Raw genomic sequence first — 17,125 nt, 5'->3', positions numbered from 1 at the left:
CATCCCGGTGTTCGGAACAGAAAGAGGCCAGTCTGGGAATCTGGAGGGCCCGGGTTGAATTGGAATCGGACAGTTAATGAGGAGAGAGAAACACAGAGAGGCTGGAGGGGCGGGGAGCTGACAGCAGGATGTCTCCGCCCCGTCCGCTCGCTGCCTTTAAGTTGCTCTGTGCCGCCGCCTCCCGTTTCATTCCTGACCGAGCTTTGACTGTCAGAGAGATTTTCCACAGAGTCGCAGACATGACTGACACTGCAGCCGCCGAAACGGCCCCTCCTGCCGCCGCCACTCAAATCAAGGCTCCCAGCAAGAAGAAGGCGGCTCCCCGCTCCAAGCCAGCCGGTCCCACGTTGGGCGAACAGATCCTAAAGGCTGTGGCCGATGGCAGCGATCGTAAGGGGATGTCCCTGGCCGCGATAAAGAAGGCTCTGACGGCCAAAGGCGTGGATGTGGAGAAGCGCGGGTCCCAGATCAGGTTCAGTATCAAGAGGAATGTGACAAATGGCTTCCTGCTGCAGACCAAGGGCACGGGCGCCTCGGGCTCCTTCAAAGTCGCTAAGAAGGAAAACCAGGGTAAAGTGGGAAGGAAGGTGAAGAAACCAGCAGCCAAGAACTCTCCAGCCAAGAAACCAGCAGCCAAGAAATCTCCAGCCAAGAAACCAGCAGCCAAGAAATCTCCAGCCAAGAAACCAGCAGCCAAGAAATCTCCGGCCAAGAAACCAGCAGCCAAGAAATCTCCAGCCAAGAAAACGAGCACCAAGAAGGCGCTAACAGCAAAAAAGTCAGCGAAAGCGGCGGCTGGGAAGAAGCCGGCTGCAGCGAAGCCCAAGAGCCCCAAGAAGGCCTCGGGCGCAAAGGTGAAGGTGGCCAAAAAGGTGGAAAAACCGAGGGCCAAGGCCAAATCAGCAAGACCCAAGAAAGCAGCGCACAAAAAGTAAATAAAAAGTGCAACTTGTAAACATCTGAACCCAAAGGCTCTTCTCAGAGCCACCCACGCCTCTCAGAAAAGAGCTGATCCCCGAATCAAATGATCCCTGTCCCGGGGCCGGGCTCAGATTTCAGACAGAAATCATTGAACATGAAGCCAGGATCCCTGGTGACTCGCTGACATTGGCTGCACCCACCCCTCCCCCAGTGTCTGCAATAAAACACACAGAATGGGATGTCCGGCCCGGGCCTCACTGTAACTGGGGATGTGTTCGGCTCCAGTCTCAGTTCCTGGTCATTGTCATTTCACAGATTCAGGGGGAGAGTCTGTGAGCCGGTGATACTGGCGGAGATACCCCGCCTCACAACTCAAACCCCAAACACCACAGTCTCCAAATCAGCTGGAATACGGTGTTTGTAAACTGCTGAACCCGTCTGTGAGAGGAAGTGTGGGGAGATGGAACAAGGTCTGAGATTGACAGGGAAGGGGCTGTATATAGGCGGGAATATTCGCGATTGTTAATTGTAACGGGACCTTATTTAAAAGCTTCTGGTTCCTGGAAGTCTTGAAGATGAATTCCGAGTCTGTTAGGATTTGTGCGGAGCGCTGTGTTTCGGTTCTATTGTAGGAAAACGGTTTGAAATTGGCGGCTGCAGAAAGCTAGAGGCTTCAGAATTCAAACCGGAATGTGACAGAATGGGATTGGTGACTTATAATGGGGCACAATCGCCGTTATAAAGAGCGGGATTCTTAAATTGCTGGCGGGAAATTAGATTTTATTTAATCTCTGTTGGTTGATATTCTGAAATTGGCGGGCTTTTTGAAATTGACCAACTGTCAGTTTCAGTTCAGCCAATCAGGATCCAGTAATCCCTGCCCTTCATTTTCACTCTCGGTGCTTGGGTCAAACTTGATTGGCGGTCGGGTTGCAGCCAATCACAGCCCCGGGGCGGACCCTCACACACTTTAAAAGGAGGCCCCAGAGGAGGCTCCGCATTAACAGTTCCTGTATCCCAGATTGTGTTGAGATCCGTTCAGAAAATGGCCAGGACCAAGCAGACAGCGCGCAAATCCACCGGAGGGAAAGCTCCTCGCAAACAGCTGGCGACCAAAGCGGCCCGGAAGAGTGCTCCGGCCACGGGCGGAGTGAAGAAGCCTCATCGCTACCGACCCGGCACCGTGGCTCTGAGGGAGATCCGCCGCTACCAGAAATCCACCGAGCTGCTGATCCGCAAACTGCCCTTCCAGCGCCTGGTGCGGGAGATCGCTCAGGACTTCAAGACCGACCTGCGCTTCCAGAGCTCGGCCGTCATGGCCCTGCAGGAGGCCAGTGAGGCTTACCTGGTGGGGCTCTTTGAGGATACCAACCTATGCGCCATCCACGCCAAGCGAGTCACCATCATGCCCAAAGACATCCAGCTCGCCCGCCGCATCCGCGGGGAGCGCGCTTAGACTCCCCCTGCCTCGGCTCCAAGCTTCAGCACCAAGTGCAACAACGGCTCTTTTCAGAGCCAACAAATCAGCAAAGGAAAGAGCTGCCATCTCCTATTACCAGAGCTTCGTGTTCATTAACCCATTGTAGGGACGGGCAGAGGGTGTGGGACTGATTACTGATCGTGTGTTCATATACCAGCTCCGTTCACATGGGAGTTATTGACGATTAACTGATGAGCCCTTTAATTTTTTCGGAAACTGACATCGGCTTTGCGTCGCTCTGACCTCTACTTCCCCGGGGCAGAGCATAGATTTCCTCATTCGGTGTTGCCGGAGAATGGGGGCAGGCAGATCTGGGAAGCACTGCAATGGACCCGGATCCTGTATGTTGTGCATCGCTCGCTGATGCAGTGCGGTCTAAACTGACTGGCTTAGCAGCGAAATACAGAGCCCGGGAACGGCCGGAGCTCCCGAGAACAAAACCAGCATTCAAACTATCTCAAACCAGACCAGAATTAAACTAGGCCCTTTTATTACTACATTAATTCATCATCGCCGACTCTCTCGTTTTCAGACAGATTAAAGAATATTTAAAGAACCGGTGGCGGTATTTATACAATTGTTGAGTGACAACTGTAGTTCAATTATTCGCTGTTAACGGGAAGAATGTATGTGTGATCAGAGAACCGTAATGCAGAGACCGGGAACTGAAAACTCCCGCATACGGATAAGGGGGTAAATCATTTAGGACTGAGATGAGGAGAAACTTATTCACTCAAGAGTTGTTAACCTGTGGAATTACCTACCGCAGAGAGTTGTTGATGCCAGTTCGTTAGATATATTCAAGAGGGAGTTTGACGTGGCCCTTATGGCTAGAGATATTGAGAGAAAGCAGAAAAGGGGTACTGAGGGAATAATCAGCCATGATCTTATAGAATGGTGGTGCAGGTTCGAAGGGCCGAACGGCCTGCTCCTGCACCTATTTTCTATGTTTACAGGTCTAAAACAGGCCAATCTATCGGTACATGAATTAAAGGGCTCTGACTCCATTAAGACAGTAAGCAGCCCTTTCACAGATACTGTGGGTGGCTCTGAAAAGAGCCTTTGGGTTATTAGATTAAATCTTGTCCGCTTTACTTGGTCTTGGACGAAGTGGTGGTTTTCTTGGGCAGCAGCACAGCCTGGATATTCGGCAGCACCCCGCCCTGAGCGATGGTCACCTTTCCCAGCAGCTTGTTGAGTTCCTCGTCGTTGCGGATGGCCAGCTGCAAGTGTCTGGGGATGATGCGGGTCTTCTTGTTGTCGCGGGCCGCGTTGCCGGCCAGCTCCAGGATTTCAGCGGTCAGATACTCGAGCACAGCAGCCATGTAGACCGGGGCTCCGGCACCCACACGCTGAGCGTAGTTCCCCTTTCGCAGGTGCCTGTGAACACGGCCCACAGGGAACTGCAGTCCGGCTCGGGAGGAGCGAGACTTGGCCTTGGCGCGAGCTTTACCGCCTGTTTTTCCTCTTCCAGACATTTCCACGATCCACAGAAAAAGAATGAGAAACTCCTCCCACATCTGCCCTTCTTATAGCTTCTGGAGGGATGCAGGGAGCAAACTTGTGATTGGTCGCTCTGAAGTGGATTTCATTGGTCTTTTCCGCTGACCAATCACCGTCTGTTTAGCCCGCCAATGAAAAGAGGGCGAAAATTACTGTTCGACTTCCAACGAATCTTCAATTTCAAAAACCCCGCCAATAATTTTTACAATGCGGATTATGATAAATTCACCATTAGCCAAAGATTTCCAAACACTTTTTATTTCCTTTTGCCGTATTCCATATTACCGTCCAAATTCCAGGATGTTACAATCAGGTTTAAATTCGGGTTCAGTTTCAAACGTTCTGTAACGGGACACATTCCAGCTCAATCTTTGTACAATTTGGGAATCACAGATCATGGATCGATCCTCCGCACAGGCGGGAGTGAGACCAGAACTGGGAGTTCTTCTGTGAAAAAAGAGGGACACAGGGTTCAAACTCCCTGTTCTGGTCTCTGTAAAAACTCCCAGTCTGGGCTGTTGCACTCGGAATCTCGGATTAATAAGCGGGTTGAACCGAACTAGAATTTTTTTTATATTGTAAAGGGTTTGAGAGAGAATGAGGTGACTAAAGTCTGAATGTCACCTCCTAAAGCAAGATCATAATTCATTGGCAGGCGGCCAGGGACAGTGTGTGCAGTTTACTGGGAGGGAAATTTATCAGAGAAGCTAAGGTTGAACCGGACAGTAAAATCGCTTATGAGAATTCAAATCTAACTCAACTTTAAATGTTGTCAAACATTTGCTCAGGAAATAATTACAGTAAATTGAGTTAAAAGGGTGATGTGTTTGTGCAGCTCTTTCAGAGACGTTGTGGGTGGCTCTTAAAAGAGCCGTTGGGTTTCTGGTGTTGTATCAGGACAGCGTGGAGTTTTACTTGGAACTGGTGTACTTGGTCACCGCCTTTGTCCCTTCCGACACGGCGTGCTTGGCCAGCTCCCCGGGCAGCAGCAAACGCACGGCGGTCTGGATCTCCCGGGAGCTGATGGTGGATCGCTTGTTGTAATGGGCCAGGCGGGAAGCCTCACCCGCGATACGCTCAAAAATATCGTTCACAAAAGAGTTCATGATGCCCATGGCCTTGGAGGAGATGCCGGTGTCGGGGTGAACCTGCTTCATCACTTTGTAGATGTAGATGGAGTAACTCTCCTTCCTCGATTTCCTGCGCTTCTTACCGCCCTTCGGTGGTGTTTTCTTGATCACTTTCTTGGCGCCTTTCTTGGCAGTAACTGATTTCTTCTCTTCAGGCATTGTCTTGTTCAATTCAACCCAGACATGACGTAAACTTAGCTCGGAGCTCGCATTATATAGGCAGCCCCACACTCCGCCCACAGCCCTATGCTAATGAGGGATGGTGAAGGCAACGATTGTGATTGGTTCACTCGCTGCGTTGTCAATTTCCATTGTTCTGTAATTCTCTGATTGGTCTCTTTAAACATCCAATCAGATTTACTGCTCGCCACAATCTCAAATTCTTGAATTATGTCATCACTTACATCCCCTCCCGAGCCATATTCTGTTCTTTATCGATCTAGATGTCTACATGTTCGACAGACATTGACCGGTTTGTAACCGAGATTGCCTGAGGGTCACTTCTGGTCAGGACTTGGGAGTCCTTCTATGAGGCAAAAGGCCCTCACTGTCCTTCCGCCCTGATGCTGCCTTCCTCCCAGCATTTAATTCAACACCTTTCTTATCTGTCACTGCTGTAACTACATTAGTTGTTTCAGTGTTACCTTCACCTGGAATATGCCGTACCTTCTGTGCCGTAAAGGGCCCATTTCCCTTAGCACAGGAAGCATAAATTTCAAGTAATTGGTAGAGGATTTAGAGGGGAAATATCTTCACGCAGAGGGTGGCTGCGGTCTGAAACTCACTGCCTGAAAGGGTGGTAGAGGCAGAAAACCTCACCACATTTAAAACTACTTGGACGTGCACTTGAAGTGCCGTAACCTGCAGGGTTACGGACCTAGAGCTGGAAAGTGGGATTCGGCTGGATAGCCTTTTGTTGGCCGGCACGGACACGATGGGCCGATGTGGCCTCATTCCGTGTTGTAAGCTTCTATGATAAATGTCTATAATTCTGAAACTAAAAGGATATTCCGTCCATCGTGCATATGCTGATTTAAAACATATAGACCTTGGCGAAAAATATATATCTAAACCGAACAAAATTTAAATGAACTATATCTCCCTCCCTGCATCCCCTTCCCTCCCCCCGTGAGGCGGTGGGTAGCACGTAGACGAGCCTTTGCTTTGTGCTTGGGGGAGAGGGTCGCTTGAATCCATAGAAAGTGCGGCCCTGCCGTTTCAGAGTGTACACCACATCCATGGCAGTGACCGTCTTGCGCTTGGCTGCTCAGTGTAGGCCTAAACTGACCGGCTTAGGAGAAATACACAGCCCGGAACGGCCGGAGATCCTGGGAACAGAACCAGCATTCAAACTCTCAAACCAGACCAGAATTAAACTAGGCCCTTTTAATAACCGCCTAATTTCTTCATACAGCTTTCATTGATAGATTAAATAATATTTAGGGAACCGGTTGCGGTATTTATACAATTTTTGAGTCTCTGACAACTGTAGTTTAATTATTAGCTGCTAACTAAAACAGTTTGCGCGAGCAGAGAACCGTAATGCAGATACCAGGAACTGAAAAATACCAATTTATTGGTACCTGAACACAAGGTCTCCATTAATACAGTAAGCAGCCCTTTCACAGATACTGTGAGTGGCTCTGAAAAGAGCCTTTGGGTTATTAGTTTAAATCTTGTCCGCTTTACTTGGTCTTGGACGAAGTGGTGGTTTTCTTGGGCAGCAGCACAGCCTGGATATTAGGCAGCACCCCGCCCTGAGCGATGGTCACCTTTCCCAGCAGCTTGTTGAGCTCCTCGTCGTTGCGGATGGCCAGCTGCAGGTGTCTAGGGATGATGCGGGTTTTTTTGTTGTCGCGGGCCGCATTGCCGGCCAGCTCCAGGATTTCAGCGGTCAGATACTCGAGCACAGCAGCCATGTAGACCGGGGCTCCGGCACCCACACGCTCAGCGTAGTTCCCCTTTCGCAGGAGCCTGTGAACACGGCCCACAGGGAACTGCAGTCCAGCCCGGGAGGAGCGAGACTTGGCCTTGGCCCGAGCTTTACCGCCGGTTTTTCCTCTTCCAGACATTTCCACAATCCGCAGGTTCAGACAAGGAATGAGAAACGCCTCCTATATCTGCCCTTCTTATACCTTCTGGATGGATGCAGGGAGCAAACTTGTGATTGGCCACTCTGTCGTGGATTTCATTGGCTGTTTCCGATGACCAATCACAGCCTGTTTAGTCCAGCAATGAAAAGAGGGCGGAAATTACTGGTTCCCAACAGCCAGAACCTAACGATTTTTTAAATTCAAAAATCCCGCCAATAATTGTTAAAATTGCGGATTATGTTAGTAACTTCACCATTAGCCAAATACTTCAAAACACTTTGTTTCCTTTTGTCTTATTCCATGTTCCCCTTGCAAATTCCAACCTGTTACAATCAGGATTAAATTTGGCTTCAGTTTCAAACTGTCTGTAACGGGCGGGACTCAGTCCCCACTGATTCTATAACGGGACACATTCCAGCTCCATCTTTGTAAAAGTGAACTTGTTTTCACAGGAGCTGCTGTGGGGGTGAGACCAGAACGGAGAGTCCTTCTGTAAAAAGAGAAGAGGGACAGTGTGTTCAAACTGCCCCTGTTCTAGTCTCTAAGAACTCCCATTCTGGGTTGTTACACTGCGGGGAGTCTCGGGTTAATAAATAGACTGAGCGCAACGGAATAAAAAAACACGTGAAAAGGGCTTGAGTGAGAATGTGACTGAAATCGGAGTTTCCCCGTCCCCCAAAATAAATTCGTCGGCAGGCGCTGTGAATGAACGGGTCTGAGAACAAAGGGAAAGCGACCAGGGACCGTGTTTGTAGTTTACTCACTGCAGGAAATTCCAGCGACGCCAAGGTCAAGCCGGTCAGTGAAGCTACTTATGAGAATTCAAAACTAAATCTACAGCTGGAACTACAAAGGTTCTCACACACACTTGTTCGGGAAATAATTACAGTAAATTCAGTCTAAAGGCTGATGTGTTTGTGCAGCTCTTTCAATGATGTTGTGGGTGGCTCTTAAAAGAGCCGTTGTGTTTGGGGTTTGTTCTGTCAGGACAACGTGGAGTTTTACTTGGAGCTAGTGTACTTGGTCACCGCCTTTGTCCCTTCCGACACGGCGTGCTTGGCCAGCTCCCCGGGCAGCAGCAGGCGCACGGCGGTCTGAATCTCCCGGGAACTGATGGTGCGGCGCTTGTTGTAATGGGCCAGGCGGGAAGCCTCACCCGCAATGCGCTCGAAAATATCGTTCACAAACGAGTTCATGATGCCCATGGCTTTGGAGGAGATGCCGGTGTCTGGGTGAACCTGCTTCATCACTTTGTAGATGTAGATAGCATAACTCTCCTTCCTCGACTTTCGGCGCTTCTTGCCGCCCTTTGGTGGTGTTTTCTTGATGACTTTCTTGGCACCCTTTTTCGAAGCTGGTTTCTTTTCCTCAGGCATCGTCTTGTTCAGTCAGGCACAGATATGAAGGAAATCTTGCTCTGGGCTCGCATTATATAGGCAGCCCCACACTCCGCCCACAGCCCTATGCTAATGAGGGATGGGTGAAGGCAATGACTGTGATTGGTTCATTGGCTGCGTTGTCAATTTCCATTGTTCTGTATCTCTCTGATTGGTATCTTTAAACATCCAATCAGATTTATTGCTCGCCACAATCTCAAATTCTTGAATTAGGTCAACAATTTATACTCCCGATTTATACTCCGTTCTTTATGTTTCTATTCTGCTCTCAGGCAAAAATGGTTAATGACGGCCGGACTTATGAGGAAGGTTCATTCACGTTTTTTTCTATATATACATTCAATAATCTGAACAGCTGTGTTTGTCGATCTACATTTCTACATGTTCGAGACATTGACCGGTTTGTAACCGAGATTGCCTGAGGGTCACTTCTGATCAGGACTTAGGAGTCCTTCTATGAGGGCAATGTCTCCATCGTTTAATTCAACACCTTTCTTATCTGTCACTGCTGTAACATGGATGTAACAGCATGGATTTATGAAGGGGAAGTCATGTTTGACAAATTTGCTAGAATTCTTTGAGGATGTCACGAACAGGGTGGATAATGGGGAAGCAGTGGATGTGGTGTATTTGGACTTCCAGAACGCATTTGACAAGGTGCCACATAAAAGGTTACTGACTGCACAAGATAAAAGTTCACGGGGTTGGGGGTAATATATTAGCATGGATAGAGGATTGGCTAACAAACAGAAACCAGAGAGTGGGGATAAATGGTTTATTCACAGGTTGGCAATCAGTAACCAATGGGATGCCACAGGGATCAGTGCTAGGACTCCAACTATTTATGATCTATATTAATGACTTGGAAGAAGGGACCGAGTGTAACGCAGCCAAGTTTGCTGACGATACAAAGATGGGAGGAAAAGCAATGGATGAGGAGGACACAAAAATTCTGCAAAAGGACATAGACAGGCTAAGTGAGTGAGCAAGGATTTAGCAGATGGAGTATAATATTGGAAAGTGTGAGGTCATGCTCTTTGATTTTTTTTCTGCCAAAGTGCAAGTTATTATTTCAATGGAGAAAGATTGCAAAGTGCTGCAGTGCAGCAGGACCTGGGGTACTTGTGCATGAAACACAAAAGGTTAGTATGCAGGTACAGCAAGTGATCAGGAAGGCCAATGGAATCTGGCCTTTATTGCAAAGGGGATGGAGTATAAAAGCAGGGAAGTCTTGCTACAGTTGTACAGGGTATTGGTTAGGCCACACCTGGAATACTGCATGCAGTTTTGGTTTCCATATTTACAAAAGGATATACTTGCTTTGGAGGCAGTTCAGAGAAGTTTCACAAGGTTGATTCCGGAATGAGGGGGTTGACTTGAGGAAAGGTTGAGTAGGTTGGGCCTCTACTCATTGGAATTCAGAAGAATGAGAGGTGATCTTATCGAAACATATAAGATTATGAGGGGTCTTAATGCAGAGAGGATGTTTCCACTGCTAGGGGAAACTAGAACTAGAGGGCTTAATCTTAGAATAAGAGGTCGCCCATTTAAAACTGAGATGAGGAGAAATTTCTTCTCTGAGGATTGTGAATCTGTGGAATTCGCTGCCTCAGAGAGCTGGGACATTGAATAAATTTAAGACAGAAACAGACAGTTTCTTAATAATAAGGGAATAAGGGAATATGGGGCAGGGAAGTAGACCCGAGTCCATGATCGTATTAAATGGCGGAGCAGGCTCGAGGGGCCGTATGGCCTACATTTGCTCCTATTTCTTATGTTCTTATGTTTTTATGTTCTTATGTTCTAACTACATTAGTTTTTTCAGTATTACCTTCATCTGGAATGCGCCGTAAATGTCTATGATTTGAAGACTAAAAGGACATTCTGTCCATCGTGTATATGCTGATTTAAAACACCTAACACCACAATATAGATCTTGGCAAAAAACATATCTATACAGAACAAAATGTAAATCAACTATCTCGCCCCCGTTCCCCAGGTCACTGCTCTCTCTGTGAGGAGGTGGGTGGCTCTGAGAAGAGCCTTTGTGTTGTGTTTGGGGGAAAGGGTCACGTTATTCAGCCGCCGAATCCAAAGAGAGTACGGCTCTGCTGTTTCAGAGCGTACACCACATCCATGGCAGTGACAGTCTTGCGCTTGGCGTGCTCAGTGTCGGTGACCGCATCCCTGATCACATTCTCCAGAAAAACCTTCAGCACCCCGCGGGTCTCCTCGTAGATCAGGCCCGAGATCCGCTTGACACGGCCACGGCGAGCCAGGAGGCGGATGGCTGGTTTGGTGATGCCCTGGATGTTATTACGGAGCACTTTATGGTGCCATTTGGCTCTGCCTTTACCCAGTCCTTTGCCTCCTTTACCTCCTCCAGTCATGATGATTCTTTACTGAAATCGCCGCTGAATGTTAATCTCTCGCCTTACCCATTGTCTGTTGAGACCACCAATGAAACGAGGGCGGAAATTCCTGTCCTCAACAGTCATACCTCGAACGATTTTTAATTTCAAAAACACCGCCAATAATTTTTTAAAGTGTGGATTATGTTAACAAATGCACCATTAGCCAAAGGTTTACAAACAGGTTTTACTTCATTTTATTTTATTCCATATTTCCCTTACTAATTCCAGGCTGTTACAATCAAAATTAAATTCGCGTTCACTGTCAATCTGTCTGTAACGGACGGCAATCAATCCTCACTGATTCTGTAACAGGACACATTCCAGCTCAAACTGTGTAAAAGTTGGGAATCACAAATCAAGGATTGATCTTCCGCACAGGCGGGAGTGAGACCAGAACTGGGAGCCCTTCTGTGAAAAGGGAAGAGGGATAGAGTGTTCACACTGCTCCCGTTCTGGTCTCTGTATGAACTCCCATTCTGGGTTTTTACATTGCAGGGAGTCCCGGGTTAATAAACGGATTGACCGTAACAGGAATTGAAAAATAAACTTGTAAAGGGCTTGCGAGAGAATGAGGTGACTGAAATCTGAGCCTCATTCCCTAAACAAGCTCTTAATTCCTCGGCAGGCGCTGTAAATGGGAACGAGCGACAAGGAATCGTGTTTGTAGCTTGAATGGCGGGAAATTCAACAGCAGTCCTAACGTCGAACCAGACAGTGAAGCTGCTTATGAGAATTCAAAACTAACTCCACAGCTGGAACTGCAAAGGTTCCCAAACACACTTGTTCAGGAAATAATTACAGTAAATTGAGTCTAAAGGGTGATGTGCTTTAGGTCTTTCAGAGAGGTTGTGGGTGGCTCTTAAAAGAGCCGTTGTGTTTCTGGTTTGTTCTCTCAGGACAGCGTGGAGTTTTACTGGGAGCTGGTGTACTTGGTCACCGCCTTTGTCCCTTCCGACGCGGCGTGTTTGGCCAGCTCCCCGGGCAGCAGCAGGCGCACAGCGGTCTGGATCTCACCGGAACTGATGGTGTCAGATTATGGTATGAGAGTGTGCATTTTATTCTGTACCTGTCTATCTCTGATATATGAATGTGGGGTTTAACCTGTATCTGTCAGTTTCTGGTATGTGAGTGTGGGTTTAATCTGTACATATCAGTTTCTGGTATATGAGTGTGGGGTTAATCTGTACCTATCAATTTCTGGTCTATTATTGTGGGCTTTAATCTGTACCTATTAGTTTCTGGTATGTGAGTGTGGGTGATATTCTGTATCTGTCTGTTTCTGGTATGAGAGAGTGGTTTTCAGATGTACCTTTCAGTCTTTGATATGTGAAAGTGGGGATTAATCTGTACCTGTCAGTTCCTGGTATTTGAGTGTTGGTTTTATCCCATAGCTGTCAGTTTCTGGTCTATGTGTGGGGTTTAATCTGTAACCATCAGTTTCTGATAAAAAGTATGTGTTTTAATCTGTACCTGTCAGTTTCTGGTCGATGAGTGTGGGTTTAATCTATACCCATCAGTTTCTGGTGTGCAAGTGTGGGTTTTATTCTGTATATTTCAGTATCTGGTATATGAATGTGATATGTTTCAATGGTGAAACAGCATTTGATCCTACCGCTCTGTGTGGCTGTAAGATTCACAATGAAACTCAGCCACTTCAGATCACTGTTGGACTGACAGCTTCTGCTGCCTGTGATAACAGGATTGAGGTCAGTTCTGTGTCTCTGCGCTCTGTGAGTGATAATGTACTTACTGTATGCGAGAAGGAGCTGCCTGCACTTTTTCTTGTGTTCTGGGTGGAAGAAATATCATATTTATACTGGCTCAATGAAGTATTTTGCTTTGAGAATAATAATACCAGAAAAATATTAGTTATGATATGGACAACTGATGGGGAAAATATAAAATAAAGTTGTAATGAATGTATATGTTTATAATAAAGTAAAGTATCTGGAGAGGGGAAACCGTGATACAAACAGTGTCCTTGTCTGACCTCACTGCAGTACAGCAGCACTCAGATTTTCCACACCAGGTGTGTAGGACGGTTCTATAGAAAGTTATCAGCATCTAGACACAACTCAAACCCAGCACTGGTCCATGAATGGGATCACCCGATTAATACAATCGAGGTTTATATCCTCCACTCCCATAGAACTACCTGTAAAATTCTGAATCGCTTTCTGGATTATAACCACAGGTACCTGGGCTGTACAACAATTGTTCTCAGTCTGTTGGAACCGAGTTAAGTGCCTGTGCAGTCAACAGAATGTCACAGAGCCCGGATCATGATGTATCTGAGGGAGCGACAATGTATCTCTCGATCACCTTCAACACGGTTCTGGAGAACTCAACACACTGAAACAAAATTACCAAATTTGAAATGTCTACTTTCTGTCTTGGTGCCTGCAATAGATGCACTTTGTGATACTCCTCACATCCTCACTATCAGGCTGTGTTTCCACTGTTCAATGTCCAAGAAGGGCAGACACGGTGAGATTGGGACTGAATCAGGAACATTCACTACTGGTTTGGTGACAGAAACCAGCAATGATTTGAAAGAGTGTGGTGATTAACTTTCTCTGTTACCTTACACTGTACACACACAGCCCGGGATATCCCCGCTCCCTTCCCCCACTCACTCCACGTTCCCGAACTACTTCCTGCTCCATTCTGCCTCTTACAAACAGCCCCCGATTCCCTGACACAAAGCCCATTTGCGGACACAGTCCCAACGCGATGAGCTGCTGTAAGGTGGCTGCTGTTTGCTCCCTTACTCTGGCCCAGGATATCTCCGCTCCCTGATGTGTTCAACGATTATCAGCCCAGCACAGAGGAAATGGCAGCCACTGGCAGAGTTGGGGGAGGAGAGGTCGCATGGGCCCTTCCCGTCGGTTTAAACACTGGGCGGGGAGACGAGTGGCCGGGGGTGGGGGGGGAGCAGGCAAATATTTCAATGCTCGAGTGTGAAGTTTGGAGGTGGATCTGGAAGCTCAGAGGCCGCTGTCTCTGCTCAATCTGTCACCCTGTATAGTTCAGACTATGGGATGTGAGTGTGTGTTTTGCACTGTGCAGTTCAGACTATGGGATGTGAATGTGTGCTTTACAGTGTATCGTTCAGACTATGGGATGTGAGTGTGGGTTTTATACTGTATAGTTCAGACTATGGGATGTGAGTGTGTGTTTTACACTGTATAATTCAGACTATGGGATGTGAGTGTGTGTTAAATTTTATATGAATCAAAAAGCAGAATGTTTAAAAGAGGAGAGACTAGCAAATATAGTTATTCAGGGGGATTTGAGTGTCATTGTACACGAATCACATATAGTTAACTTGCAGCTACTGCAAGCAATTAGGAAGGTAAAGGATACGTTGGCCTTTATTACAAGGGGTTTGGAGTATAAGAGTAAAGAAATGTGGCTGCAATTATGTAGGGCTTTGGTGAGACCACACCTGGATTACTGGGCACAGTTTTGGTCTCATTGCCTAAGGAAGGATATTAGAGGGGGTGCAACATTGAATCCTGGGATAGGGAGATTGAGTGAAATGCACCTTTACACTCTGGAGTTTAGAAGAATGAGAGCTGAGCTCATTGAAACCTAAAAAAAATCTTAGAAATCTTGGCAGGGTAGATGCTGTGAGGATGTTTTCCTTTGCTGGATAGTCTCGATCTAGGGGTCATAGTCTCAGGATAAGGGATTGGACACTTAGGACTGAGATGAGGAGCAATGTATTCACTCAGAGGGATGTGAATCTTTGGAATTCTATACACATAGGTCTGAGACACTCAGTCATTGAGTATATTCAAGACAGAGAACAAAGGGAATCAAGGGAAATGGGTATCAGGCAGGAGTTCAGGGTGAAGTTCAGCCATGAATGTAATGAATTGTGGAGCAGGCTCGAGCGGCCTTACCGCCTACTATTTCTTATTCTCTTACAGCTGTCAGTATCTGTTACGTGAGTGTTGTTCTTTCTTCAGTTTTTGGTGGGTAAAAGTGGGTTTTATTATACACCATGTCAGCTTCTGGAATGTGACTGCAAGTTCCACTCTGTTTTTGCCTGTCTCCGGGATGTGAGTGTGGATTTTACTCTGTACCTGTCGGTCTCTGGTATGTCAATGTGGGTATTATCCTGTACCTGTCAGTTTCTCGTATGTGATTGGGAATTTATTCTGTACTTGTCAGTTTCTGTTATGTGAGTTTTATTCTGTACCTGTTATTTTCTGAATTTGTAACATGGGTTTTCTTCTGTACCTGCCAGTTTCTGGGATGTGAGTGTTAAGTTTTTGTCTGTACCTGTCTGTTTCCGGTATAGGAATGTAGGTAAAACTATGTAGTTCTCAGTCTCTGGGATGTGAGTGTGCGTTTTACTCTGTATCAGTCACGTCTTTGGTATGTGAGTGGGTTTTATTCTATAGCTGTCTTTCTCTGCTATGCGAGTGTGATTTTACACTTTATCATTCAGACTCTGGTATGTGAGTGGGGTTTTATTCTGTACCTGTCATTTTCTCGTATGTTAACGTGGGCTTTAATCAGTACCTGGCAGTTTCTGATATGCGAGAGTGGATTTTAGCCTGTATCTGTCAGTTTATGATATCTGAGAGTGGGTATCTCTCATTGTCTTTTATGTAAGTGTAAGTTTTACTCTGTATAGCTAAGTCTCGGATATGGGAGTGCAGAATTTACTCTATAGCTGTCTGTCTGTGTGATGCAAGTGTGGATTTTACTCTGTATCTGTTAGTCTCTGATGTGAGTGTGTGAGTTTTACTCTGTATCTGTCAGTTTCTGGTATGCAAGTGTGGTTTTCCTCTATCATTCAAGCTCTGGGATGAAAGTGAGAGTTTTACTCTGTATGTTAATATCTGCGATATGAGTCTGGGTTGTACTCTGCAACTTTCATTTTCTCAAATCTGAGTTGGGTTTTATTTTGTCCCTGTCAGTTTCTAGTATATTAATAGGGGTTTTAATCTGTACCTGTCAGTTTCTGCTGTGATAGTGCTGCTTTTGTGCTGTATCTGTCAGTTTCTGATGTGTGAGTCTGTTTTAATCTGTACCTGTTAGGCTGTGGGATGTGAGCGTGTGTTTGACTCTGCATCGATCAGTATCTTATATGTGGTTGTTGATTTTGCTCTGTAGCTGTCACTCTCTGGGGTGTGAATGTGGGTTTGACTCTGTAGCTGTCATTTTCTCATGTGTGAGTGTGTCATAGACTGTATGTGTCACTCTCTGTGGTGTGAGTGTGGGCTTTACTCTGTATCTGTCAGTCTTTGGAATGCGAGTTTGGTTTTAATCTTTATCTGTCAATTTCTGGTATTTGTCTGTTGTTGTTACTCTCCAATTGTTAGTTTCCAGGATGTGATTGTGTATTTTAATCAGTACCTGCCAGTTTCTTGTACAGGAGTGTGGATATTAGTCATATCTTCCAGTCTCTGGTATGTGAGTGTGTGTTTTACTTTATAGCTGTCTGACTCTGGGATGCAAGTATGTATTTTATTCTGTATCAGCTGGTTTACAGAATGTATTAACAAAAACTGAGAGGTACAGAATAAAAGTTATGTGAATATCCATTTTACTCTGCACCAGTCACTTTTCGATATGTGAGTGTGGATTTTAACCGATATCTGCCAGTCAGTCAGTGTGTTACCATATGTGATTGTGATTCAATCTCAATCCGTCATTCACTATGCCCGAGAGTATGTATCATTCTGTCTCTCTCAGTCCCTGGCACTGTTTGTAGGTGTGGGATCCATTCTGTGTCTCTCAGTCCCTGGCACTGTGTGTAGGTGTGGGATCCATTCTGTGTCTCAGTCCCTGGCACTGTGTGTGGGTGTGGGGTCCATTCTGTGTCTCTCAGTCCCTGGCACTGTGTGTAGGTGTGGGATCCATTCTGTGTCTCAGTCCCTGGCACTGTGTGTGGGTGTGGGGTCCATTCTGTGTCTCAGTCCCTGGCACTGTGTGTAGGTGTGGGGTCCATTCTGTGTCTCAGTCCCTGGCTCTGTTTGTAGGTGTGGGATCCATTCTGTGTCTCTCAGTCCCTGGCTCTGTTTGTAGGTGTGGGATCCATTCTGTGTCTCTCAGTCCCTGGCACTGTGTGTAGGTGTGGGGTCCATTCTGTGTCTCAGTCCCTGGCACTGTGTGTGGGTGTGGGGTCCATTCTGTGTCTCTCAATCCCTGGCACTGTTTGTGGGTGTGG

General features: G+C 46.7%; 1 protein-coding gene across 1 annotated transcript; it reads left to right on the top strand.

Moving 5' to 3' along the window:
• Positions 1 to 239: 239 nt before the first annotated feature.
• Positions 240 to 935, top strand: LOC139273512 (histone H1-like). Its single transcript, XM_070890422.1, has one exon. It carries the CDS (start codon positions 240 to 242, stop codon positions 933 to 935), a length of 696 nt encoding a protein of 231 aa, XP_070746523.1.
• The last annotated feature ends 16,190 nt before the right edge of the window (positions 936 to 17,125 follow it).

Source organism: Pristiophorus japonicus, chromosome 9 (assembly GCF_044704955.1).
Source record: "Pristiophorus japonicus isolate sPriJap1 chromosome 9, sPriJap1.hap1, whole genome shotgun sequence".
Classification (NCBI taxonomy): Eukaryota; Metazoa; Chordata; class Chondrichthyes; family Pristiophoridae; genus Pristiophorus; species Pristiophorus japonicus.
The sequence above is the reverse complement of the archived record's forward strand: the minus strand, read 5'-3'. Positions and strand labels throughout refer to the sequence as shown.

Excerpts from the sequence above, each read along its gene's own strand:
- LOC139273512 (XM_070890422.1), top strand. The coding sequence starts at position 240 with ATGACTGACACTGCAGCCGCCGAAACGGCCCCTCCTGCCGCCGCCACT.